The following is a 21,343-nucleotide window of genomic DNA, read 5'->3' as shown; positions in this document are numbered from 1 at the left end:
AACACCCGACGGGCCAGCACCTGCGGGAAACCGAGGGCTCTTCCGCCAGCTCAACGCCGGGGAGCGGGCTACCACTGACCAGGCAGGGGATCCAAAAATCAAAACAAGAGGTGCAAGGGAAAGGGGCCACCATCAGCCTCACAAGGGACACAAGCAGCTGGCTGTGGGACCCGACCATACCCGAACTTTGGTTCACCAGTGACTCTGAGTGTGAATTAATAATGAGTACACCAGTCCCATACGGGCACGACACCGTACCGCAGCCCGGCACCCTGCACCCCGACAACATCACCGACACACCGCCCCTGCCCACGGAGGGGCTAACATCCAGGCTGCACCTTCAACACTGATCCCGGGAGCCCCCTTCACTCCAGCTGCAGCGGTGGTGCATCCCGTCACCACGACCCATGGGTGGCGCCACGACCCGTCCAACGACAACGCGGCCGCCGGCTGCGGACCTCGTCCCACACAACCACCCTACTGCCTCTCCTTAACAGAGCGACGTGACCCCCGGTCCGGAGGCGCTCGTGCCACCGACAACCCGAGCCCGGACCTCGAGCGGCTCGGCCGGCAAGGGAGCAGCCGAGCCCCTCTCAGGGCGGTACATACTGATTAATCTCTTAATTAGTGATGGGCAAACTCGCAAATAACCGGGATCAGTGGGTCTAACCGGATTTAAAAAAACAAAAACAAAAAAAAACAAACAAATAAACAGGTCCAGCCTGGAATTGATCCCGGACATCTGGCCGGACACAAGAATCTTAATATGTCTTTGTAAAGGGTCAGAACTAGTGATGAGCAAATAGTAAAATATTTGGGTTTGGATTACTCATACCGAATACCTAGTTCTATTCTAGCATTCATCATGAATAACAAACCTAATGCAAGTCAATGGGGAACCCGAGCATTTTTCTGGAAAATCTTCAAAATTAATGCTTGAACGTTACTTGCACATATTTCTGAAATAAAACATCCAATCTCAGAACAAAAGGTATACTTACATTCATCATCCTAGTGCCAGTATACCACTTGCTTTACTTTATATATGAAAATCTTGATGGTTTATTCCCTTTAAACAGAGCTCAGAAAGGTATCCTTGCACACAACAGGCTCCTTATATATATATTGTCTATTGACGAAAAGCTGCTTCTCAGAATAACAGTGTGGTCAATCTAGAAACCGGATGCCATATAGTCCAGGCAGAGATGAGGTCCTGGTGAGAAAAATGTAATTATTGTTAAACAACAGCACCCAGCTTGCCAAGTGACACATCGCTGAATTCTGCTTTTTAACCCCTACTTCATGCTGTCCTCAGATTACATGGAAAAAGACTGCTGGCAAATTAATTTTAAAGGGAATCTGTTGGCAGTTTTTTTTATGTAACCTGACAGCAGCATGATGTTGAGACACAGTAGCGTAACTAGAGTCCTATGAGCCGAGGTGCAAAATTTGGATGCGGCCTCCATCAGCAGATGTAGGGTCAGACGTACAGTATGGGCCCCTGTAACAATGTTTTCTATTCTGGCCCATATCCTGTAATAATGTCCTCCATCCTGGCCCCATCCTGTAATAATGTCCCACATCCTGCCCCCAACCTGTACTAATATCCCCCGTCCTTTAATAATGTTCCCTATCCTGACTCCTTTCTTTAATAAATGTTTTTAAGAAAGTTGCTGATTATAACATGGAAAAGAGATCAGTATATGCGCACTAGACCTCTCTGAAGCCGGGACGTGTACACCCGGCTTCATAGTGCGCATGACTGGAAATGACCAGTATGGGAGAGTGTGTGAGTGATAACACCAGAAACCTTCAACCAATCACTTGGGGGGTCTTAGAACCAAAATACCTCAAAGAAAACCCCACCATAAAATTCAACACTTTATTTCATAGATCAACAAGTACAAACTTAAAAACAGAGTTGGTTTGATACCCTAAGTCACTAGTTAAAGGGGGGGGCATACTGGGCCAATTCCCTATTGTGACCCTTCCTATCAGCAGGGGTCGGCACCCTACATGCCATAGATGCCCATTTCCTCAGTGAGGTATCAGTCAGGTATCTCATTGTATGGGTTTTGAGGCTGGCCACACTTCAATGGTGGATGGATACTGGCGCCAGTATCCATCCACCATTGAAGTGTGGCCAGCCTCAAAACCTCAAATTATAGACATATATTGAAAATTCCACTATTTGAATGCTTGGGTGGATGCATGAGAACTTCACGAAACACTATACAGAAGCTCTCATTGAGATCAGCAGCACGAATAATAGTGTCAGTATAGGGCAAGAAGGGTCAGTCCACGTTGGAGCAGGGGCGCCATAACGGTCATATATGTAGGGTGCCGACCCCTGCTGATAGGAAGGGTCACAATAGGGAATTGGCCCAGTATGCCCCCCCCTTTAACTAGTGACTTAGGGTATCAAACCAACTCTGTTTTTAAGTTTGTACTTGTTGATCTATGAAATAAAGTGTTGAATTTTATGGTGGGGTTTTCTTTGAGGTATTTTGTGAGTGATAACACCAAATGTAACACACCTGCTCCCCATTCACACTTGAGACCTTGTAACACTAATAAGTCACATGACAACAGTGAGGAAAAACAGCTAATTGGGAACAATTTGGTGAATTTCACTTAGGGGTGAACTCACTTTTGTTGCCAGTGGTTTAGATATTTATGACTGTGTGTTGAATTCACAAGCTGTACACTGACTACTTTACATTGTAGCAAAGTGTCATATCCTCAGTGTTGTTCCATGAAAAGATATAATAAAATATTTACAAAAATGTGAGGGGTGTACTCACTTTTGTGATATACTGTATATTTGAAGCTTACATGTCCTTGGTGTATTTAGATAAAAGCATCCCATCCTCTGAATCAGTGGTAACTCTAATCTTTCGATAGATCATTGCGTGAAAGCCTCTATATAGAAACATTAATGAATATACTCTAGCCATGGAGTACGTGACAACTTTGTAATATTGGCTGTATAGTACTAAAAGCACTTTAACTGAAATGCATTTTTTTTCTAAAATTTTAGTTTGAAGATGGAGTGGGTGAAATCTGCCTAAGAATATTAGACATGAGCCCTAATTATCTGAAGAATCCAACTCTAGATTGTTCTAAGAGAGGAGACCCTGTGTACGTTAGTAGAGTCATCTCTGCCATGGTGAGCCAGGCCAGTTTGTTAAACAACAGATTTCTTCTTTTCTGATTTATAGAATGCTTTATTTTCTATTGTTAATCCTTGAAATATGCAGATCAATTCAAATGATGATCGCGGAGTAGTAGAGTCCTCCTGGGATGAATTCTTCAGGAATGGAGCCAACCCAAGCACCTGGAATGGAAGTGTTACTATTCTGAGAATGTGGCACAAGAGTGGATGCAGGCCCGTTCGTTATGGACAATGCTGGGTTCTAGCTGGAGTGATGTGTACAGGTAAATACTAATGCAATTACAAACTGATGTGTAAGGGGTGGGTTATTTCTAGTTTAATACGTATATTACTACAATAAGGGAGTCATATTGTTTTCTCTTTTCCAGAGCATATTCACTTAAGAAACTTATTTTTAATAGCACACCAGGTTAGGTTTTCATTTCCTTATTTCAATATATGAATAGTTTTTCCAAAGGTTTACTGCACTTTAACAATCTGCTATATTGTACCATTTTTCTCCAAAACTAAGACACTGTCTTATATTGTTTTTGCCCCTTAAAAATGCACTAGGGCTTATTTTCGGGGTAGGTCTTATTCTCTGGGAAACACGGTTGGGGGAAAGTTTATTCCCCAAAAAATGCGGACCCCTCTTTCCAGGAGAGTCATTCTTACCTGACCCCAGATGTCTGCGTGGCTCCCAGGTCCTCCTGCGGTGTTTGGCGGGGGTTTTCAGCAGGTATGATCCAAGTGGCCCTCCCCTTCTGGCCAACACTGACACACATCAGATCGCACACAAACTCATACTCATACACACATCAAATCGCACACACAATCACACATCAGATTACACAAACACACACTATATTTGGTGATACTGATTGATTCTGGAGGAACCTGGGATGCAGTACAGTGGAGCACGAGGACCTGCAGTGGAACGCATCGATGTGTTCCACCGCAGGTCCTTCATACGTTCCACTGCAGGTCCACGCGCTCCATTGTACTGCGTCCCAGGTTCCTCTGCTGGCCAGAAGCAATCAGTATCACCAGATGTGGTGAGTGTGTGTGATCTGATGTGAGTATGCAATCTAATGTGTGTGAGTGTGCGATCTGATGTGTGTGGGTGTGCAATTTGATTGTGGCCGGGTGTGCAATCTGATTGTGTGCGATCTGATGTAGGTGTGGGATCTGATGTGTGTGGGTGTGCATTCCATTGCAGGTTCTCCCCGTTCGGCGTCTTGTGAGTATGATTGTGGGGTCTTCTGTCTTCTTTCTTCACTCTTTTGGGGATGTCTGCTTTCTATAATGAAGTGTCCTGCAGTATCTTGAACTTTTTAGCTGCATGGACACTTCATTATTGAACCGCGACTAGGGCTTATTTTCGGGGTAGGGCTTATATGTAAGGCTTATGCCGAAAATTCCTGCTAGGGCTTATTTTCGGAAAAACACGGTATATATATTTTAAAGGTTTTAACTGATCTCCTAAGAAACATTTGCAGTCACTCTATGTGACTGCAGACTGCGAATTGGGATATTTCACATATCCCCTGCATGCCCCATATGATTGAGGGGGCACATGACCACATGTACAGTACAGACCAAAAGTTTGGACACACCTTCTCATTCAAAAAGTTTTCCTTATTTTCATGACTCTGAAAATTGTAGATTCACATTGAAGGCATCAAAACTGAATTAACACATGTTGAATGAAATACTTAACAAAAAAATGTGAAACAACTGAAAATATGTCTTATATTGTAGGTTCTTCAAAGTAGCCACCTTTTGCTTTGATTACTGCTTTGCACACTCTTGGCATTCTCTTGATGACCTTCAAGAGGTAGTCACCAGAAATGGTCTTCCAACAGGTTTGAAGGAGTTCCCAGAGATGCTTAGCACTTGTTGGCCCTTTTACCTTCACTCTGCGGTCCAGCTCACCCCAAAAAATCTTGATTGGGTTTAGGTCTGGTGACTGTGGAGGCCAGGTCATCTGGCGTAGCACCCCATTACTCTCCTTCATAGTCAAATAGCCCTTACACAGCCTGGAGGTGTGTTTGTGGTCATTGTCCTGTTGAAAAATAAATGATGGTCCAACTAAATGCAAACCACATGGAATAGCATGTCGCTGCAAAATTCTGTGGTAGCCATGGTGGTTCAGTATGCCTTCAATTTGAATAAATCCCCAACAGTGTCACCAGCAAAGCACCCCCACACCGTCACACCTCCTCCTCCATGCTTCACGGTAGGAACCAGGCATGTAGAGTTCATCCGTTCACCTTTTCTACGTCACAAAAAGACATGGTGGTTGGATCCAAAATTTGGACTCATCAGACCAAAGCACAGATTTCCACTGGTCTAATGTCCATTCCTTGTGTTCTTTAGCCCAAACAAGTCTCTTCTGCTTGTTGCCTGTCCTTAGCAGTGGTTTCCTAGCAGCTATTTTAGGATGAATGCCTGCTGCACAAAGTCTCCTCTTAAAGGGGTTGTCCGACATAAACTCAAAAATTTTTGTTAAGCTAATCTGTGCTGTATTGTCGTATAAATCACCCCTACATTGTTATTTTTTGTTTTCTAACTTTTGTTCCTCTTGAATTATCCCTTTATTCTCTGCAGCTCTTTGTTTACATTCAGCTCCAGCAAACTGACCACTTCCTGTGATAAACCTCCCAGTCAGAGCTGGCACCGCCCGACCTCAGTGTCCAGCCCCTCTTCAGTGTCCAGCCTCGCCCCCTGCCCGCCCCCTGCACACACATTCCATATCAGTATTCTTCCCCAGCACCTGACCTGTTATCACTACAGCATTGCAAATAACAACCCCACATCGGGCTCTGCACCACACACAACGGCGGGCTCTGCACCGCACACCACATCGGGCTCTGCACCCCACATCACATCGGGCTCTGCACCCCACACGCACACATATGGCTCTGCACCCCACATGCACACATATGGCTCTGCACCGCACATGCACACATATGGCTCTGCACCGCACACACACAAACATATGGGTCTGCACCGCACACGCACACATATGGCTCTGCATCGCACACATATGGCTCTGCACCGCACACACACACACATATGGCTCTGCACCGCACACGCACACATATGGCTCTGCATCGCACACGCACACATATGGCTCTGCAACGCACACGTACACATATGGCTCTGCACCGCACACACACACACACACATATGGCTCTGCACCGCACACATATGGCTCTGCACCGCACACACACACACACATATGGCTCTGCACCGCACACGCACACATATGGCTCTGCACCGCACACGCACACATATGGCTCTGCACTGCACACGCACACATATGGCTCTGCACCGCACACACACATATGGCTCTGCACCGCACACACACACATATGGCTCTGCACCGCACACACACATACACATACGGCTCTGCACCGCACACGCACACATATGGCTCTGCACTGCACACATATGGCTCTGCACCGCACACACACACACACATATGGCTCTGCACCGCACACGCACACATATGGCTCTGCACCGGACACACACACATATGGCTCTGCACCGTACACACACACAGCTCTGCACCGCACACGCCCACATATGGCTCTGCACCGCACACACACACACACACATATGGCTCTGCACCGCACACGCACACATATGGCTCTGCACCGCACACGCACACATATGGCTCTGCACCGCACACACACACATATGGCTCTGCACCGCACACATATGGCTCTGCACCGCACACACACACATATATGGCTCTGCACCGCACACATATGGCTCTGCACCGCACACACACACATATGGCTCTGCACCGCACACGCACACATATGGCTCTGCACCGCACGCACAAATGGCGCTCTGTACCGACTCCCCTACCCCCATAGGGAACACATGTAGGGAGTACATACTCACCCGTCCTCGGTCCCCGCCGCTCCTGCACGTTCGCGCGCTGTCTGTGCTCTGGCCATATCAGCACAGTAGTGACGTCACCGCTGTGCTGAAGAGAGCACAGACAGCTGGGCAGTGATGAGAAGCGCAACGCTCCTTCTCATCAGCGCTTTCAAATGTACTGGCATCTGTGATCTGTTATGCCGGTACATTTGAATGTGCGATCCTGAGCAGGGGGACCAGTGCTGGCGCTGACACCACGGCAGCCGCCGCCAGGCCCCTCCCCCAGGTCACGGATGCCACAGCAGTGCAGGGGGAGGCTGTGGGCAGAGTACAGGGTGCAGGGGAATGTGTGGGAGGGTGCAGGGAAGGGGGCAGGGATCATCGCACTGTAGCCGTCCAGCAGGGAGGCGACATGCTGTTCCAGATTTGCATGTCAACATGGTCCTGCCCATGTTGACATGAAATGACCGGAAGCAGCAAAATCGCGGCAGGAGCGGTCACATGACCACTCTGAGCTGGGGGAGAGGGGCTGACAGCAGGGCAGGTAAGTGGTCTCTATCTACTTACCTGCCCCAATGTAGCCCAATAGGGTAATAAAAAAAAAAAGTCAAAAGAAGCCGGATAACCCCTTTAACAGTTGCTCTAGAGATGTGTCTGCTGCTAGCACTCTGTGTGGCATTGACCTGGTCTCTAATCTGAGCTGCTGTTAACCTGCGATTTCTGACGCTGGTGACTCGGATAAACTTATCCTCCGCAGCAGAGGTGACTCTTGGTCTTCCTGTCCTGGGGCGGTCCTCATGTGAGCCAGTTTCTTTGTAGCATTTGATGGTTTTTGCCACTGCACTTGGGGACACTTTCAAAGTTTTCCCAATTTTTTGGACTGACTGACCTTCATTTCTTAAACTAATGATGGCTGCTCGTTTTTTTTTAACTTAGCTGCTTTTTTCTTGCCATAATACAAATTCTAACAGTCTATTCAGTAGTACTATCAGCTGTGTATCCACTAGACTTCTGCACAACACAACTGATGTTCCCAACCCCATTTATAAGGCAAAAAATACCACTTATTAAACCTGACAGGGCACACCTGTGAAGTGAAAACCATTTCCAGTGACTACCTCTTGAAGCTCATCAAGAGAATGCCAAGAGTGTGCAAAGCAGTAATCAAGGCAAAAGGTGGCTACTTTGAAGAACCTAGAATATAAGACATATTTTCAGTTGTTTCACACTTGTTTGTTAAGTATTTCATTCCACATGTTAACACATTCATAGTTTTGATGCCTTCAATGTGAATCTACAATTTTCAGAGTCATGAAAATAAAGAAAACTCTTTGAATGAGAAGGTGTGTCCAAAATTTTGGTCTTTACTGTGTACGTTTTGCATGCTTGTGGTCACATGTTGAGAAGAATCACCTGGCTCCTCTCAATAGAAGAGAATTGAAAAAACCTCAATGAGTCCAGTCGATACATGATCTCAAGTAAGAAGGGCAGTGAGCCCCATAGGGGTGAATGGACCCCATGACGATCGGGAGGGTGCAAGGTTAGGAAAGGGTTAATAGGTTTGCATGGGATGGGGGATGTGTGGGAGTACAGGATTGGTAGTAGGGAGCTGTAAGGGGATTGGGGGGGAGCAAGGAAGGGGTGGGGTGTTGGGAGAGGTATAAGAGAGGGGGGTGTGCTGTTTACCTCCCCTTTCGTCGATAGATCTTTGTGTCCCAGGACGTAGTGCTGCTGCTGCTTCCTGCCATGGCTGCCCTTGCTGAATTCCTGGAGATGGTGCGGGGGGCATCCGAGGTCGTGGGAGTGGATGCCCTGAGGCAGCAGCTGGCAGCGGTCTGTGGGGCTGGAGCGGCGCCGCCTGCTGTTCCAGCGCCCGGGCCGTGGCTACGTGCCCGGCGGGCGCGACCGCCGGAGCGCTACTCCCCCAGCTGGAGGGGGAGAATCAGATCAAGGAGCCCCTGCGGGGACCCTCCGGAGCAGCGGCGGAGCCCTCCAACTAACCTAGGGGAGCAGCCGGCCACCGGGAGGAATCCGCGACGGAGATCCCGTGGGTCGGGGGTGGGCGGAGCCTCTGCGAGGCCCCACTTCCGGTCCGCGGCCTGCGCAGCACCAGACCGGAGCATGGATGACGGCAGCCCCCAGTGATGTGCCGGCTGGGGGTGGCGCTCGGCGTGCCGGATTGCCGGAGGAGACTCCCTGCAGGCCGCAGGGGAGAGCAACAGGACGGAGGACGGGAGCGGATGTGAGCGGCGAGGTCAGGAGATCGGAGGAGGGGTACGGTGGCCCGCAGGCACAGAGGAGATCGGTAGTCACGGTCCCCCCCGGCGAGGAGCGTGCTGGGGGTGGGTCCCGGCGAGGAGCAAGCTCGGCACGGCCTTCCGGCAGTCGGCAGGGAGGGAGCCCACTGAGGACGACAGGAGAAGGGGCGGCGCAGCAGGATATCACGATTACAGCGGGAAGAGACGGCGGCAGGGCGCCACGGCGGGAGAAAAGGAAGAGGTCAAGCAGGAGTCGCCCGGACGAGCGGGGTGCGGTGACCGTGGGGGTCGACGGCCGCCAGGTGCGGGCTGTCCCCTCGCTGGTCCCCCCTGAGGATTTCGGCAGCGCATCGGATTCCAGCGAGGAAGAAGGAGCAGCGGCAGGTCGGACGGAGCGGCAGCTGGAAGATCGTGGCACGGCTGTTCCGGCGTCGACTCAACGGCAGCCTGGTGAGCAGACAACAGAAATGTTACATGCTGTGGGTAGCGCGGGCGAGGGTGGGGGTTCCGTCGCGGGACGCGTTGCGCTGGGGGCGAGTGCGGTCGGGCAGTCTGGTTTACCGGGTCCAGAGTTTTGGGGGCAGCTTTTGGGGGTGTTGCAGGGGTTGTCTGCGGAACGGGGTAGTCGGACTGGGCCTGGGGCTCCGGTGGGGGCGTGGGTGGCCCCCACGGAAGTGGTGCGGACAGAAGCGCCGGTGCGCGATGTTGCGGCGGGGGACACGACCTCGGTGGCAGGTACGGGACAGGAGGCTGGTGGGGCGGCTTCCGTGGGTGTGAGTAAGGAGGCGGAAAAGGAAAAAGAAAAGGAGGATGAGGTAGTGCGTTTGGATGATAGGGCACGGAGTGAAATTTATGTGTGCTTTGAAGGGCAGTTAGGGGTTCATTTAAAAAAGGAGGTGAGGGAAAAGATTTGGAAGGGGGAGTATGTGGAAATTTTTTCCCTGCTTCCCTTGGAAAAGTTTAATTTGGATAAGGTGAAACCTAGTGATTAGAGTTGAGCGCGGTTCGTGGTTCGTGGTTCTCCAGTTCGCGGCTCGAGTGATTTTTGGGCTGTTCGAGATCGAACTAGAACTCGAGCTTTTTGCTAAAAGCTCGATAGTTCTAGATACGTTCGAGAACGGTTCTAGCAGCAAAAAGCAGGGCTTTTTACAGCTACAGTGAGCAGGAGCCATCGCTGGCAGCCTGCCACAAGCTGGTAACCAAGATAAACATCGGGTATCCAAGCAAAGCGCTTTGGTTAGTAACCCGATGTTTATCTTAGTTACGTGCAGGAAGCCCACACTTTCCCGCTCAGCTCGCTCCACCCCCTCCTGCCCGCGGCATGTACACATACATACACATACACAAACACACACACACACACACACACATCCACCCCCCCCCCCCGCCCGCCCGCCCGCCCGCCCGCTCGCTCGCTCGCTCGCTCGCTCGGCTTACCTGCGGTGATGAAGTCCCGCCATCCCGACCTCAGCGCTGTCACTGTCCTCCATGGCCGCCGCTTGTCACATCACCTCTCGCTTCCGACCCGAGACTGACACTGGCGGTGACGTCACGGACCTCTCGCGATACTTGATGTGAAGGCGCCGGTCATTGACCTCAGTGACAGGGGCTGTCAGTGTGCTGGAGATCAGCGCAGGTAATGTACCTCACTGACAGCAGCACTTGTCATCCCCTGCAGTGACCTGGGCTGACCCATTGATGTTAGCTCAGGTCACTGCACTGCTCTCCCAGCCAATGGGGAACATCCTGCTCTTCATTGACTGGGACAGTGTGGATCGTCATGGCAACCCCTTGGATTACACCAGACCTGGATTTGTTTTTCAATCTAATAAATTGGTTAAAGAGGGAATGTTTTGGGGAGTGTTTTTTCAAATAAAAATGTGTTTGTCGTGTATTTTTTTTTATTACTGACTGGGTTGGTGATGTCGGGTATCTGATAGACGCCTGACCTCACCAACCCCAGGGCTTGATGCCAGGTGACATTACACATCTGGTATTAACCCCAAATATTACCCCGTTTGCCACCGCACCAGGGCGCGGGATGAGCTGGGGCGAAGCACCAGGATTGGCGCATCTAATGGATGCGCCACTTCTGGGGCGGCTGCGGCCTGCTATTTTTAGGCTGGGGAGATTCCAATAACCATGGACCTCCCTAGTCTGAGAATATCAGGCCCCAGCTGTCTGCTTTACCTTGGCTGGTGATCCAATTTTGGGGGACCCCTACGTGGTTTTTTTTTTTAATTATTTATTTAATTTAAAATAACAGCGTGGGGTGCCCTCAGTTTTGGATTACCAGCCAAGGTGAGGTTGCCAGCTGTGGTCTGCAGGCTGCAGCCGTCTGCTTTACCCTAGCTGGCTACAAAACTAGGGGGAACCCTATGTCATTTTTTTTTCATTTTTTTGGCTAAATACAAAGCTAAGCACCCCTTAGTGCCACATGAAAGGTACCAAAGGGTGTTCCACTTTTTCTCCATTTTTTTCTCCACTTTCTCTCCACTTTTTCTCCACTTTTTCTCCATTTTTTTCTCCACTTATTCTCCACTTTTTCTCCTCTTATTCTCCACTTTTTCTCCACTTTTTCTCCACTTTTTCTCCTCTTATTCTCCACTTTTTCTCCACTTTTTCTCCACTTTTTCTCCATTTTTTTCTCTACTTTCTCCACTTTTTCTCCACTTTTTCTCCACGTTTTCTCCACGTTTTCTCCACTTTTTTCTCCACTTTTTCTCCTCTTATGCTCCACTTTTTCTCCACTTTTTCTCCACTTTTTCTCCTCTTAATCTCCACTTTTTCTCCACTTTTTCTCCACTTTTACTCCACTTTTTCTCCACTTTTTTCTCCACTTTTTCTCCACTTTTTCTCCTCTTATGCTCCACTTTTTCTCCACTTTTTCTCCACTTTTTCTCCACGTTTTCTCCACTTTTTTCTCCACTTTTTCTCCTCTTATGCTCCACTTTTTCTCCACTTTTTCTCCACTTTTTCTCCTCTTAATCTCCACTTTTTCTCCACTTTTTCTCCACTTTTTCTCCACTTTTTCTCCACTTTTTTCTCCACTTTTTCTCCACTTTTTCTCCTCTTATGCTCCACTTTTTCTCCACTTTTTCTCCACTTTTTCTCCACTTTTTCTCCTCTTATGCTCCACTTTTTCTCCACTTTTTCTCCACTTTTTCTCCTCTTATGCTCCACTTTTTCTCCACTTTTTCTCCACTTTTTTCTCCACTTTTTCTCCTCTTATGCTCCACTTTTTCTCCACTTTTTCTCCACTTTTTCTCCTCTTATGCTCCACTTTTTCTCCACTTTTTCTCCACTTTTTCTCCATTTTTTTCTCCACTTATTCTCCACTTTTTCTCCTCTTATTCTCCACTTTTTCTCCACTTTTTCTCCACTTTTTCTCCTCTTATTCTCCACTTTTTCTCCACTTTTTCTCCACTTTATCTCCATTTTTTTCTCCACTTTCTCCACTTTTTCTCCACTTTTTTCTCCACTTTTTCTCCTCTTATGCTCCACTTTTTCTCCTCTTAATCTCCACTTTTTCTCCACTTTTTCTCCACTTTTTCTCCACTTTTTTCTCCACTTTTTCTCCTCTTATGCTCCACTTTTTCTCCACTTTTTCTCCACTTTTTCTCCACTTTTTCTCCTCTTAATCTCCACTTTTTCTCCTCTTATGCTCCACTTTTTCTCCACTTTTTCTCCACTTTTTCTCCTCTTATGCTCCACTTTTTCTCCACTTTTTCTCCTCTTAATCTCCACTTTTTCTCCTCTTATGCTCCACTTTTTCTCCACTTTTTCTCCACTTTTTCTCCTCTTATGCTCCACTTTTTCTCCACTTTTTCTCCACTTTTTCTCCTCTTATGCTCCACTTTTTCTCCACTTTTTCTCCACTTTTTTCTCCACTTTTTCTCCTCTTATGCTCCACTTTTTCTCCACTTTTTCTCCACTTATGCTCCACTTTTTCTCCACTTTTTCTCCACTTTTTTCTCCACTTTTTCTCCTCTTAATCTCCACTTTTTCTCCACTTTTTCTCCACTTTTTCTCCACTTTTTCTCCACTTTTTCTCCACTTTTTTCTCCACTTTTTCTCCACTTTTTCTCCTCTTAATCTCCACTTTTTCTCCTCTTATGCTCCACTTTTTCTCCACTTTTTCTCCACTTTTTCTCCTCTTATGCTCCACTTTTTCTCCACTTTTTCTCCACTTTTTCTCCTCTTATGCTCCACTTTTTCTCCACTTTTTCTCCACTTTTTTCTCCACTTTTTCTCCTCTTATGCTCCACTTTTTCTCCACTTTTTCTCCACTTATGCTCCACTTTTTCTCCACTTTTTCTCCACTTTTTTCTCCACTTTTTCTCCTCTTAATCTCCACTTTTTCTCCACTTTTTCTCCACTTTTTCTCCACTTTTTCTCCACTTTTTCTCCACTTTTTTCTCCACTTTTTCTCCACTTTTTCTCCTCTTATGTTCCACTTATTCTCCACTTTTTCTCCACTTTTTCTCTACTTTTTCTATGGTCGGTCTACCCATTAGCTCTGCCATGCATAGTGTAGCTCTACACCTACTGCACATGTTACTTTATGATTGACATCTCTTTCGTACCAGAGCTGTCTAAGTCTACTCTGACCCCATATTTGTCATTACTATATTGTCCTTGTACTGTATTATGACATTTGTATCATGTGTTTCATTTCTTGCTGTGTTGCAATTTTTTTGCTGCATCCCAATTGTACCTCTACATTGTTCGAGTTTATGTTATTGTTCTCTCACTCTTATGTGATACTGATTATTGTCATTTTTCATGATTACATGCAGATAAGTCCAATCTGACGAAGGCTCAGGCCGAAACGTCATTTGTAACTTGTTTTGGACAAAAACATATATGCTTATGAAAAAAAAATTTTCTTAATACGGACCAATAAAGAGTGATTTTGCATTACTATCCGTTGTGACTTACTGACTTAGTCTGGGAGATATAGAGTGCCGAGGTTACTCACTAATTTTATCTATTATTACCTCTGAGCACCTATATACCAGTGAGCAGAGCTTCCTCTACAGTAGTTCTCCTGATTAGGCATGCCCTTACCTCATGAGCAGGGCATTGCAGCTTTGGTAGCAACCATTACGACATGGACTCTGCTGCTGTGGACCCGGGGAGAGTGAGTGCAGATTCATTGCACCCACACTCCTCACATGAAGGGTCCGCACTCCTAGAAAATGGGGGATACGTTCCCTGAGTGTCTCCCCCCCCATATTCTAGACGGTCCAGAGTCGTCGTGGGACCCCTTTATTTTTTTTCTTACAATAAATTGGTGAAAGAGGAAATGTTTTGGGGACTGTTTTTTCAAATAAATTTCTTTTGTCGATTTTTTGTTTTTGTTAGTACTGACAGTTTATGATGTTGGGTATCTAATAGACGCCATGACATCACAAACTGCTGGGCTTGATCTCAGGTGACTTTACAGCTAGTATCAACCCGATTTATTACCCCGTTTGCCACTGCACCAGGGCACGGGATGAGCTGGGGTGAAGCGCCAGGATTGGCGCATCTAGTGGATGCGCCACGTCTGGGGTGCCTGCGGCCTGCTATTTTTAGGCTGTGAAGGCCCAATAACTATGGACCTTCCCACCCTGAGAATACCAGACCACAGCTGTCCGCTTTACCTTGGCTGGTGATCCAATTTGGGGGGTCCCCTACTTTTATTGTGTAATTATTAATATTTATAAAATAATTATAAAAAAGAGCCTGAGGGGACCTCCACATTGGATCCCCAACCACGGTAAAGCTGCCAGCTGTGGTTTTCAGGCTACAGCCGTCTGCTTTACCCTAGCTGGCTATCAAAAATGGGGGGACCCAACGTAATTTTTTTTTTTTAACTATTTTTTAAATAGAAAAAATTAATGGGCTTCCCTGTATTTTGATTGCCAACCAAGGTAACGGCAGGCAGATGGGGGTGGCAACCCATAGCTGTCTGCTTTATCTGCGCTGAGAATCAAAAATACCGCGGAGCGCTACGTCATTTTTTTAAAGATTTATTTTTACAGCACTGTGATGTCCAGCAATCAAAATACAGGGAAGCCCATTTTATTTTTAGTTATTTAAATAAATAATTAAAAAAAATATATGTTAGCTCCCACTGCATTTTTTGTATTGCTAGCTAAGGGTAATCCAAGCAGCTACTGGCTGCTAACCCCCACTGCTTGGTGTTACCTTCACTGGCAATGGAAAATCCAGGGAAGCATTTTTTTTTTTTTTTGCCAAAAAGCTACAAAAAAAGGACGTGAGCTTCGCCATATTTTTGTATGCTAGCCAGGTATAGCAGGCAGGTGCTGGAAGAGTTGGATACAGCGCCAGAAGATGGCGCTTCTATGAAAATGCCATTTTCTGAGGCGGCTGCAGACTGCAAATCGCAGCAGTGGGGCCCAGAAAGCTCAGGCCAACCTGTGCTGCGGATTCCAATCCCCAGCTGCCTAGTTGTACCTGGCTGGACACAAAAATGGGGCAAAGCCTACGTCATTTGTTTTCTAATTATTTCATGAAATTCATGAAATAATAAAAAAAGGGCTTCCCTTTATTTTTGGTTCCCAGCCGGGTACAAATAGGCAACTGGGGGTTGGGGGCAGCCGTACCTGCCTGCTGTACCTGGCTAGCATACAAAAATATGGCGAAGCCACATAATTTTTTCAGGGGGCAAAAAACTTCTGCATACAGTCCTGGATGGAGTATGCTGAGCCTTGTAGTTCTGCAGCTGCTGTCTGTCTGTATGGAGAAGAGCAGACAGCAGCTGCAGAACTACAAGGCTCAGCATACTCCATCCAGGACTGCATGCAGAAGTTTTTTGCCCACCAAAAAAATGACGTGGGCTTCGCCATATTTTTGTATGCTAGCCAGGTACAGCTGGCAGCCACGGGCTGCCTCCAACCCCCAGTTGCCTATTTGTACCCGGCTGGGAACCAAAAATATAGGGAAGCCCGTTTTTTTTAATTATTTCACTTATTTCATGAAATAATTAAAAAACAAATGACGTGGGCTTCGCCCTATTTTTGTGTCCAGCCGGGTACAACTAGGCAGCTGGGGATTGGAATCCGCAGCACAGGTTAGCCCGAGGTTTGTGGGCGCCTCTGCTGCGGATTTCAGTCCGCAGCCGTCCCAGAAAATGGCGCTCTCATAGAAGCGCCATCATCTGGCGCTGTATCCAACTCTTCCAACAGCCCTGGAGCCGGGTGGCTTGTTGGGTAATCATGAGTTAATACTGGCTTTGTTTTACCAGCCAGTATTAAGCCAGAGATTCTTAATGTCAGGCACGTTTGACCCGGCCATTAAGAATCTCCAATAAAGGGTTAAAAAAAGACACCACACAGAGAAAAAATACTTTAATAGAAATAAATACACAGACACATTAGAGACTCCATCTTTATTACCCCTGTCAGCCCTCCACGATCCTGCTCTTCTGTCTTCTTTCTTTCTAGTGTAGTAGTAGTGACGATTGTAGTGAGGGGCATCACTTGGGGCTGGGGAACCTCCATCCTAACTACAATGCTCACTACAATCGGGAAGCAGCGTGCAGCCTTCACTCCGTGAGTGATCACTGCTGGCTGCTAGCGGTAACGCTGACAGACGCGTTACCATAGCAACGGTGCTCCCGGAGCCGCGGTTAGCGGTGACGTCACCGCTAACTGCGTTGCTATGGCAACGGTGATCTCCGTTAATGACCGGCTGTGTCAGCCGGTCCCTAACGGAACGGGGAGTCGACCGTGTGCTAGAGCATGTCGCCGGTACACGGCGATACACATATGTGCACCGTGTACCGGAGAGATGCACTCGCAGGTCCTACATGACGTGTCATAGTCATGTGACCAGTCTGTAGCCAATGAGATAATAGCCACGTGACTGGTCACATGGCTATTTTGACGTCACGATAGGTCCTGCTTCTCTGCTGGCAGTGCAGGTCACCGGGAGGATTCAGCGATCATCGGATGGAATAGCGGCAGGAGACAGAGTGCAGAAGGGATCGCGAGGACCGGTAAGTGTTATGGCAATGTTTATTAACTGTTTGTGTACATTTATAATGCATTTTTATGTGTTTGTGATTGCCTCCCATTATAGCCTATTGGTTCTAGTTCGGTTCGTCGAACGTTCGACGAGCCGAACTCGAGCCAGACCCCCCGTTCGGCGAACCGCCTCGAGCCGAACCGGGACCGGTTCGCTCATCTCTACTAGTGATACAAAAAAGGAGAAGGAGGATGAGGAAAAACGGCGGTATAGGTTGATCCCGAGGACGTTTACTAACTGGCTACAGGCCTTTGCTATCTTAGCCAGTGTGATCGGGGAAAAGGAGCCGGAGCATTGTTCCGCCCTATTTGGATATATGGACGCGATAGGGGAAGCGTATAGAGTATACGGCGGTTTGGGGTGGTTGAGATATGATGAGCAGTTCCGGCAGCGGAAGGCTCTGCGGCCGGGAGTCCAGTGGGGCCACAAGGATATTTCTTTGTGGATGCGGTTAATGACGGCGCCGGCTCAGCCCTTTCGAGGGGGTGCCGGGAGCCCGGGTGCGAGTGGCGGGTCCTCGGCTGGACAGAAAAAGGGAGCTTGTTGGCAGTATAACGAGGGACAGTGTAAGTTCGGGGCCTCTTGTCGGTTCAGACACGAGTGTTCCGGATGTGGAGGGTCCCACCCTCTGGCCAGGTGCTTCAAGAAAGGCAAAGGAAAGGCGGGGGAGGGGTCTGGAAAAAGGGAGGACGCCAGTGAGGGTAGAGGCGATGCTTCCCTATTTAAGTAGATACCCGGATGTGCGGGCGGCGGAGTTGTTGGAACGTGGTTTTACAGAGGGCTTTCGGATTCCGTTTGAATCTGAGGCGCCGGTGTTTCGCCCGGGAAACTTGCGGTCCGCAAAAGAACATCCGGCGGTGGTGAAGGAAAAGCTGCAGAAGGAGGTGGAGTTGGGGAGGATGGCGGGCCCATTCCAGGACCCGCCATTCTCTAATTTACGGATTTCCCCCCTTGGGGTGGTACCTAAGAAGGAGCCGAACAAATTTCGGCTCATTCATCATTTATCTTATCCGGCGGGATTGTCGGTGAATGATGGGATATCACCGGAATTGTCGGCGGTATGTTATGTATCGTTCGATAGGGCCTTGGAGCTGGTAAGGGTAGCGGGGCGGGGGGCCCTGATGGCAAAGGCGGATGTGGAAGCAGCTTTTCGTTTACTCCCGGTGCATCCAGAGAGCTTTCATCTCTTAGGGTGTATGTGGGATGGTGAATACTATGTGGATCGTTGCCTGCCGATGGGCTGTTCCATTTCGTGTGCTTATTTTGAGGCATTCAGTACGTTTGTGGAATGGGTAGTCAAGGAGGTGGCAGGAGTCCATTCGGTGATTCACTATTTGGATGACTTCTTTTGCGTGGGTCCGGCGGGCTCTTCGGTTTGCTCCTTGTTGTTGTTTACGTTAGAGCGGATCGCGCGGAGCCTGGGTATTCCGTTGGCAAAAGACAAAACAGAAGGGCCGGTGACGGTATTATGTTTCTTAGGTATCGAAATTGATACACTGGCAATGGAATGCCGGTTGCCGGAGGGAAAGCTGTTGGATTTGAAGGCGTCGGTGCGGTTCTTGTCTCAGGCCAAGAAGGTGCGGTTGCGGGAGTTGCAGTCAGTGCTCGGAAAATTGAATTTCGCTTGTCGCATTATGCCGATGGGGCGGATATTTAATAGGAGACTGGCGAGCGCAACCGCAGGGGAAAAAGCTCCAAATCACTTTGTCAGAGTGACAAAAATGATGAAAGGGGATTTGTTGGTGTGGGAGGAGTTCTTGGACCGGTACAACGGTCGGACCCTTTGGATGAGCGAGGCGGTGTCCAATAGCCAGCTGGAATTGTACACGGATGCGGCTGGGGCGACAGGTTTTGGAGCAATTTTTTCAAACGCGCTGGTGTGTGGGAAAGTGGCCACGGCGGTGGGTGGAAGCAGGTTTGGTGAGGAATTTGACGCTGTTGGAATTGTTTCCCATTATTGTGGCGGTGGAGTTGTGGGGCCCTGTTTTTGCTGGAAGAAGGGTTTGCATGCATTGTGACAACATGGCGGTGGTGCATTCCATCAACGCACTGTCGGCAAAATCCCCGCCGGTTGTGGGGTATTTAAGGCATCTAGTGTTGCGTTGTTTGGAGTTAAACATTTGCGTGGTGGCTCGGCATGTGCCTGGGTTTCGCAACGAGGTGGCTGATGCGCTATCACGGTTTCAGTTTTGCAGGTTCAGGAAGCTGGTGCCGGAAGCGGACGCGGAGGGGGAACCTTGCCCGAACTGGCTGTGGGACCTGGCATCGGTGTAGCTTTTGAGGGAATTCGGAGATCGGTGTCTGAGGCTACTTGGTGCCGATATCAGGCGGTGTGGCAGGAATGGGCAGAGTGGGAAAGTAGGGAGTTCATGGAGTCGGGTTACCAGGGTCGAGTGTTGGGGGTACTGATGTTAATAAGTGGGGATTTTTCGGAAGGCAGGTCTGTTTCGGTGATTTGTTGCAAGTTGGCGGCGTTGGCCTTTTTGTTCCAGATGCAAGGGGTTCGGGACGCGACTAAGGATTTTCTGGTGCGACAGGCGATGAAGGGTTTTCGAAAAGGGGCTCAGTCGCGTGACTGTAGGCGGCCGGTGTCATTGCCATTGTTGGTGCGTTTGGTGGGGTGTTTAGGGGAGTTGTGTTCGTCTCCTTATGAGCGGGTGTTGTTCTCGGTAGCTTTTGTACTGGCGTTTTTTGGGGCCTTTCGTATTGGCGAATTGGTCAGCCCGACTAAGCAAGCGATGGGTGGTTTGCTGTTGGGTGATGTGATGCTGGGGGAGGATAGAGTGGAATGTCGGCTTCGTTTTTCTAAGACGGATCAGAGGGGCCGGGGGCGCTTAGTAGTGTTGTACGCTTTACCGGGGCACCAGTTGTGCCCAGTGTTACATGTGTCAGAGTTTTTAAAGGTGCGCGGCGGTTACCCTGGTGTTTTTCTTAGACATACGGACGGATTGGCTTTGTCGCGGTATCAATTCAATGCGGTGCTGAAGATGGCTCTAGCAAGGGTGGGGGAGGAGCCACGTGAGTACGGGTCTCACTCCTTCCGGATTGGGGCGGCAACGGAGGCCGCCAGGTGGGGTTTGAGTGAGGATTGTATCCGGCGGATTGGGAGGTGGGAGTCTTCCAGGTTCCGTTTGTACATTAGGCCTCACTTGGTCAGGTGATGGTCAGGGGTGGGGGATTCAAGGTTGGTGTTAGATGCCGGTTTGTGGGCAATTTCTTGTGCTGTTGCTGTTTTTATTCGTGGTCTTTGTATTTTATAGGTCCATGCCTTGTGTGGATCCTCGGGCACTCCTATGTGTATTGGGGAGCGTTACGGGCGGATGTGCGGCGTGACGGTCGGCAGCTCGGAGTGTCGGTGTCGGAAGCTCGAGTAAAGTGGCTCGGAATTCGGGGCATGACCTGGGGTAGGGTGCGCCCTGAGGTGGCTTATTATAGCCGTATGGATCGTGTCCCTGATGTGTTAATTTTGCATGTGGGAGGGAACGATTTGGGAGTAAGGTCGGCGAGGGAATTGAAAAGGGATATAAAGCTGGACCTGTTACATTTGTGGAGGGCGTTCCCGGGCATAGTTATCGTTTGGTCGGACATTATAGCTCGGACGCAGTGGCGTTTTGGGAGGTCGGTGGACCGTATTAATAGGGCTCGGAGCAAGCTGAACCGGGCTATTGGCAGGTTTGTGGCGAGAAATGGTGGGTTGGTGGTGCGGCATAGAGAATTGGAGGAGTCCACGGAGCAGTATCTAAGGAGAGATGGGGTTCACCTGACTGATGTGGGTCTGGATTTATGGATGTTGGGTTTGAGGGATGGCCTAGAGCAAGCACTGGGGGTGTGGGGGGGCCCGGGCCAAGTAAGGGTGTCACTTGGCCGGCCTGTGGCGGGGTGATAGGTCCGTCTGAGAGGTTGGGAGTACCGACAGTCGGCTTGTTGGTACGAAGTCGCTCAAGGGGAGTGGCTTCGGAGTGGATGGGAACTTGTGGGCGGAGGTCCCGCAGGTTCTGGG

At 48.8% G+C, this 21,343-nt stretch overlaps 1 protein-coding gene across 1 annotated transcript in view; it reads left to right on the top strand.

The window, feature by feature from the left end:
- Positions 1–21,343, top strand: part of LOC142311404 (protein-glutamine gamma-glutamyltransferase 5-like) — a 145,083-nt gene that overhangs the window by 85,919 nt on the left and 37,821 nt on the right. The window contains exons 5-6 of the mRNA XM_075349793.1: positions 3,041–3,169; positions 3,261–3,438. Coding sequence (XP_075205908.1) covers positions 3,041–3,169; positions 3,261–3,438 — 307 coding nt within the window. The remainder of the gene's footprint in view (positions 1–3,040; positions 3,170–3,260; positions 3,439–21,343) is intronic.

Source organism: Anomaloglossus baeobatrachus, chromosome 5 (assembly GCF_048569485.1).
Source record: "Anomaloglossus baeobatrachus isolate aAnoBae1 chromosome 5, aAnoBae1.hap1, whole genome shotgun sequence".
NCBI lineage: Eukaryota > Metazoa > Chordata > Amphibia > Anura > Aromobatidae > Anomaloglossus > Anomaloglossus baeobatrachus.
This window is presented reverse-complemented; position numbering and strand designations above follow the sequence as displayed.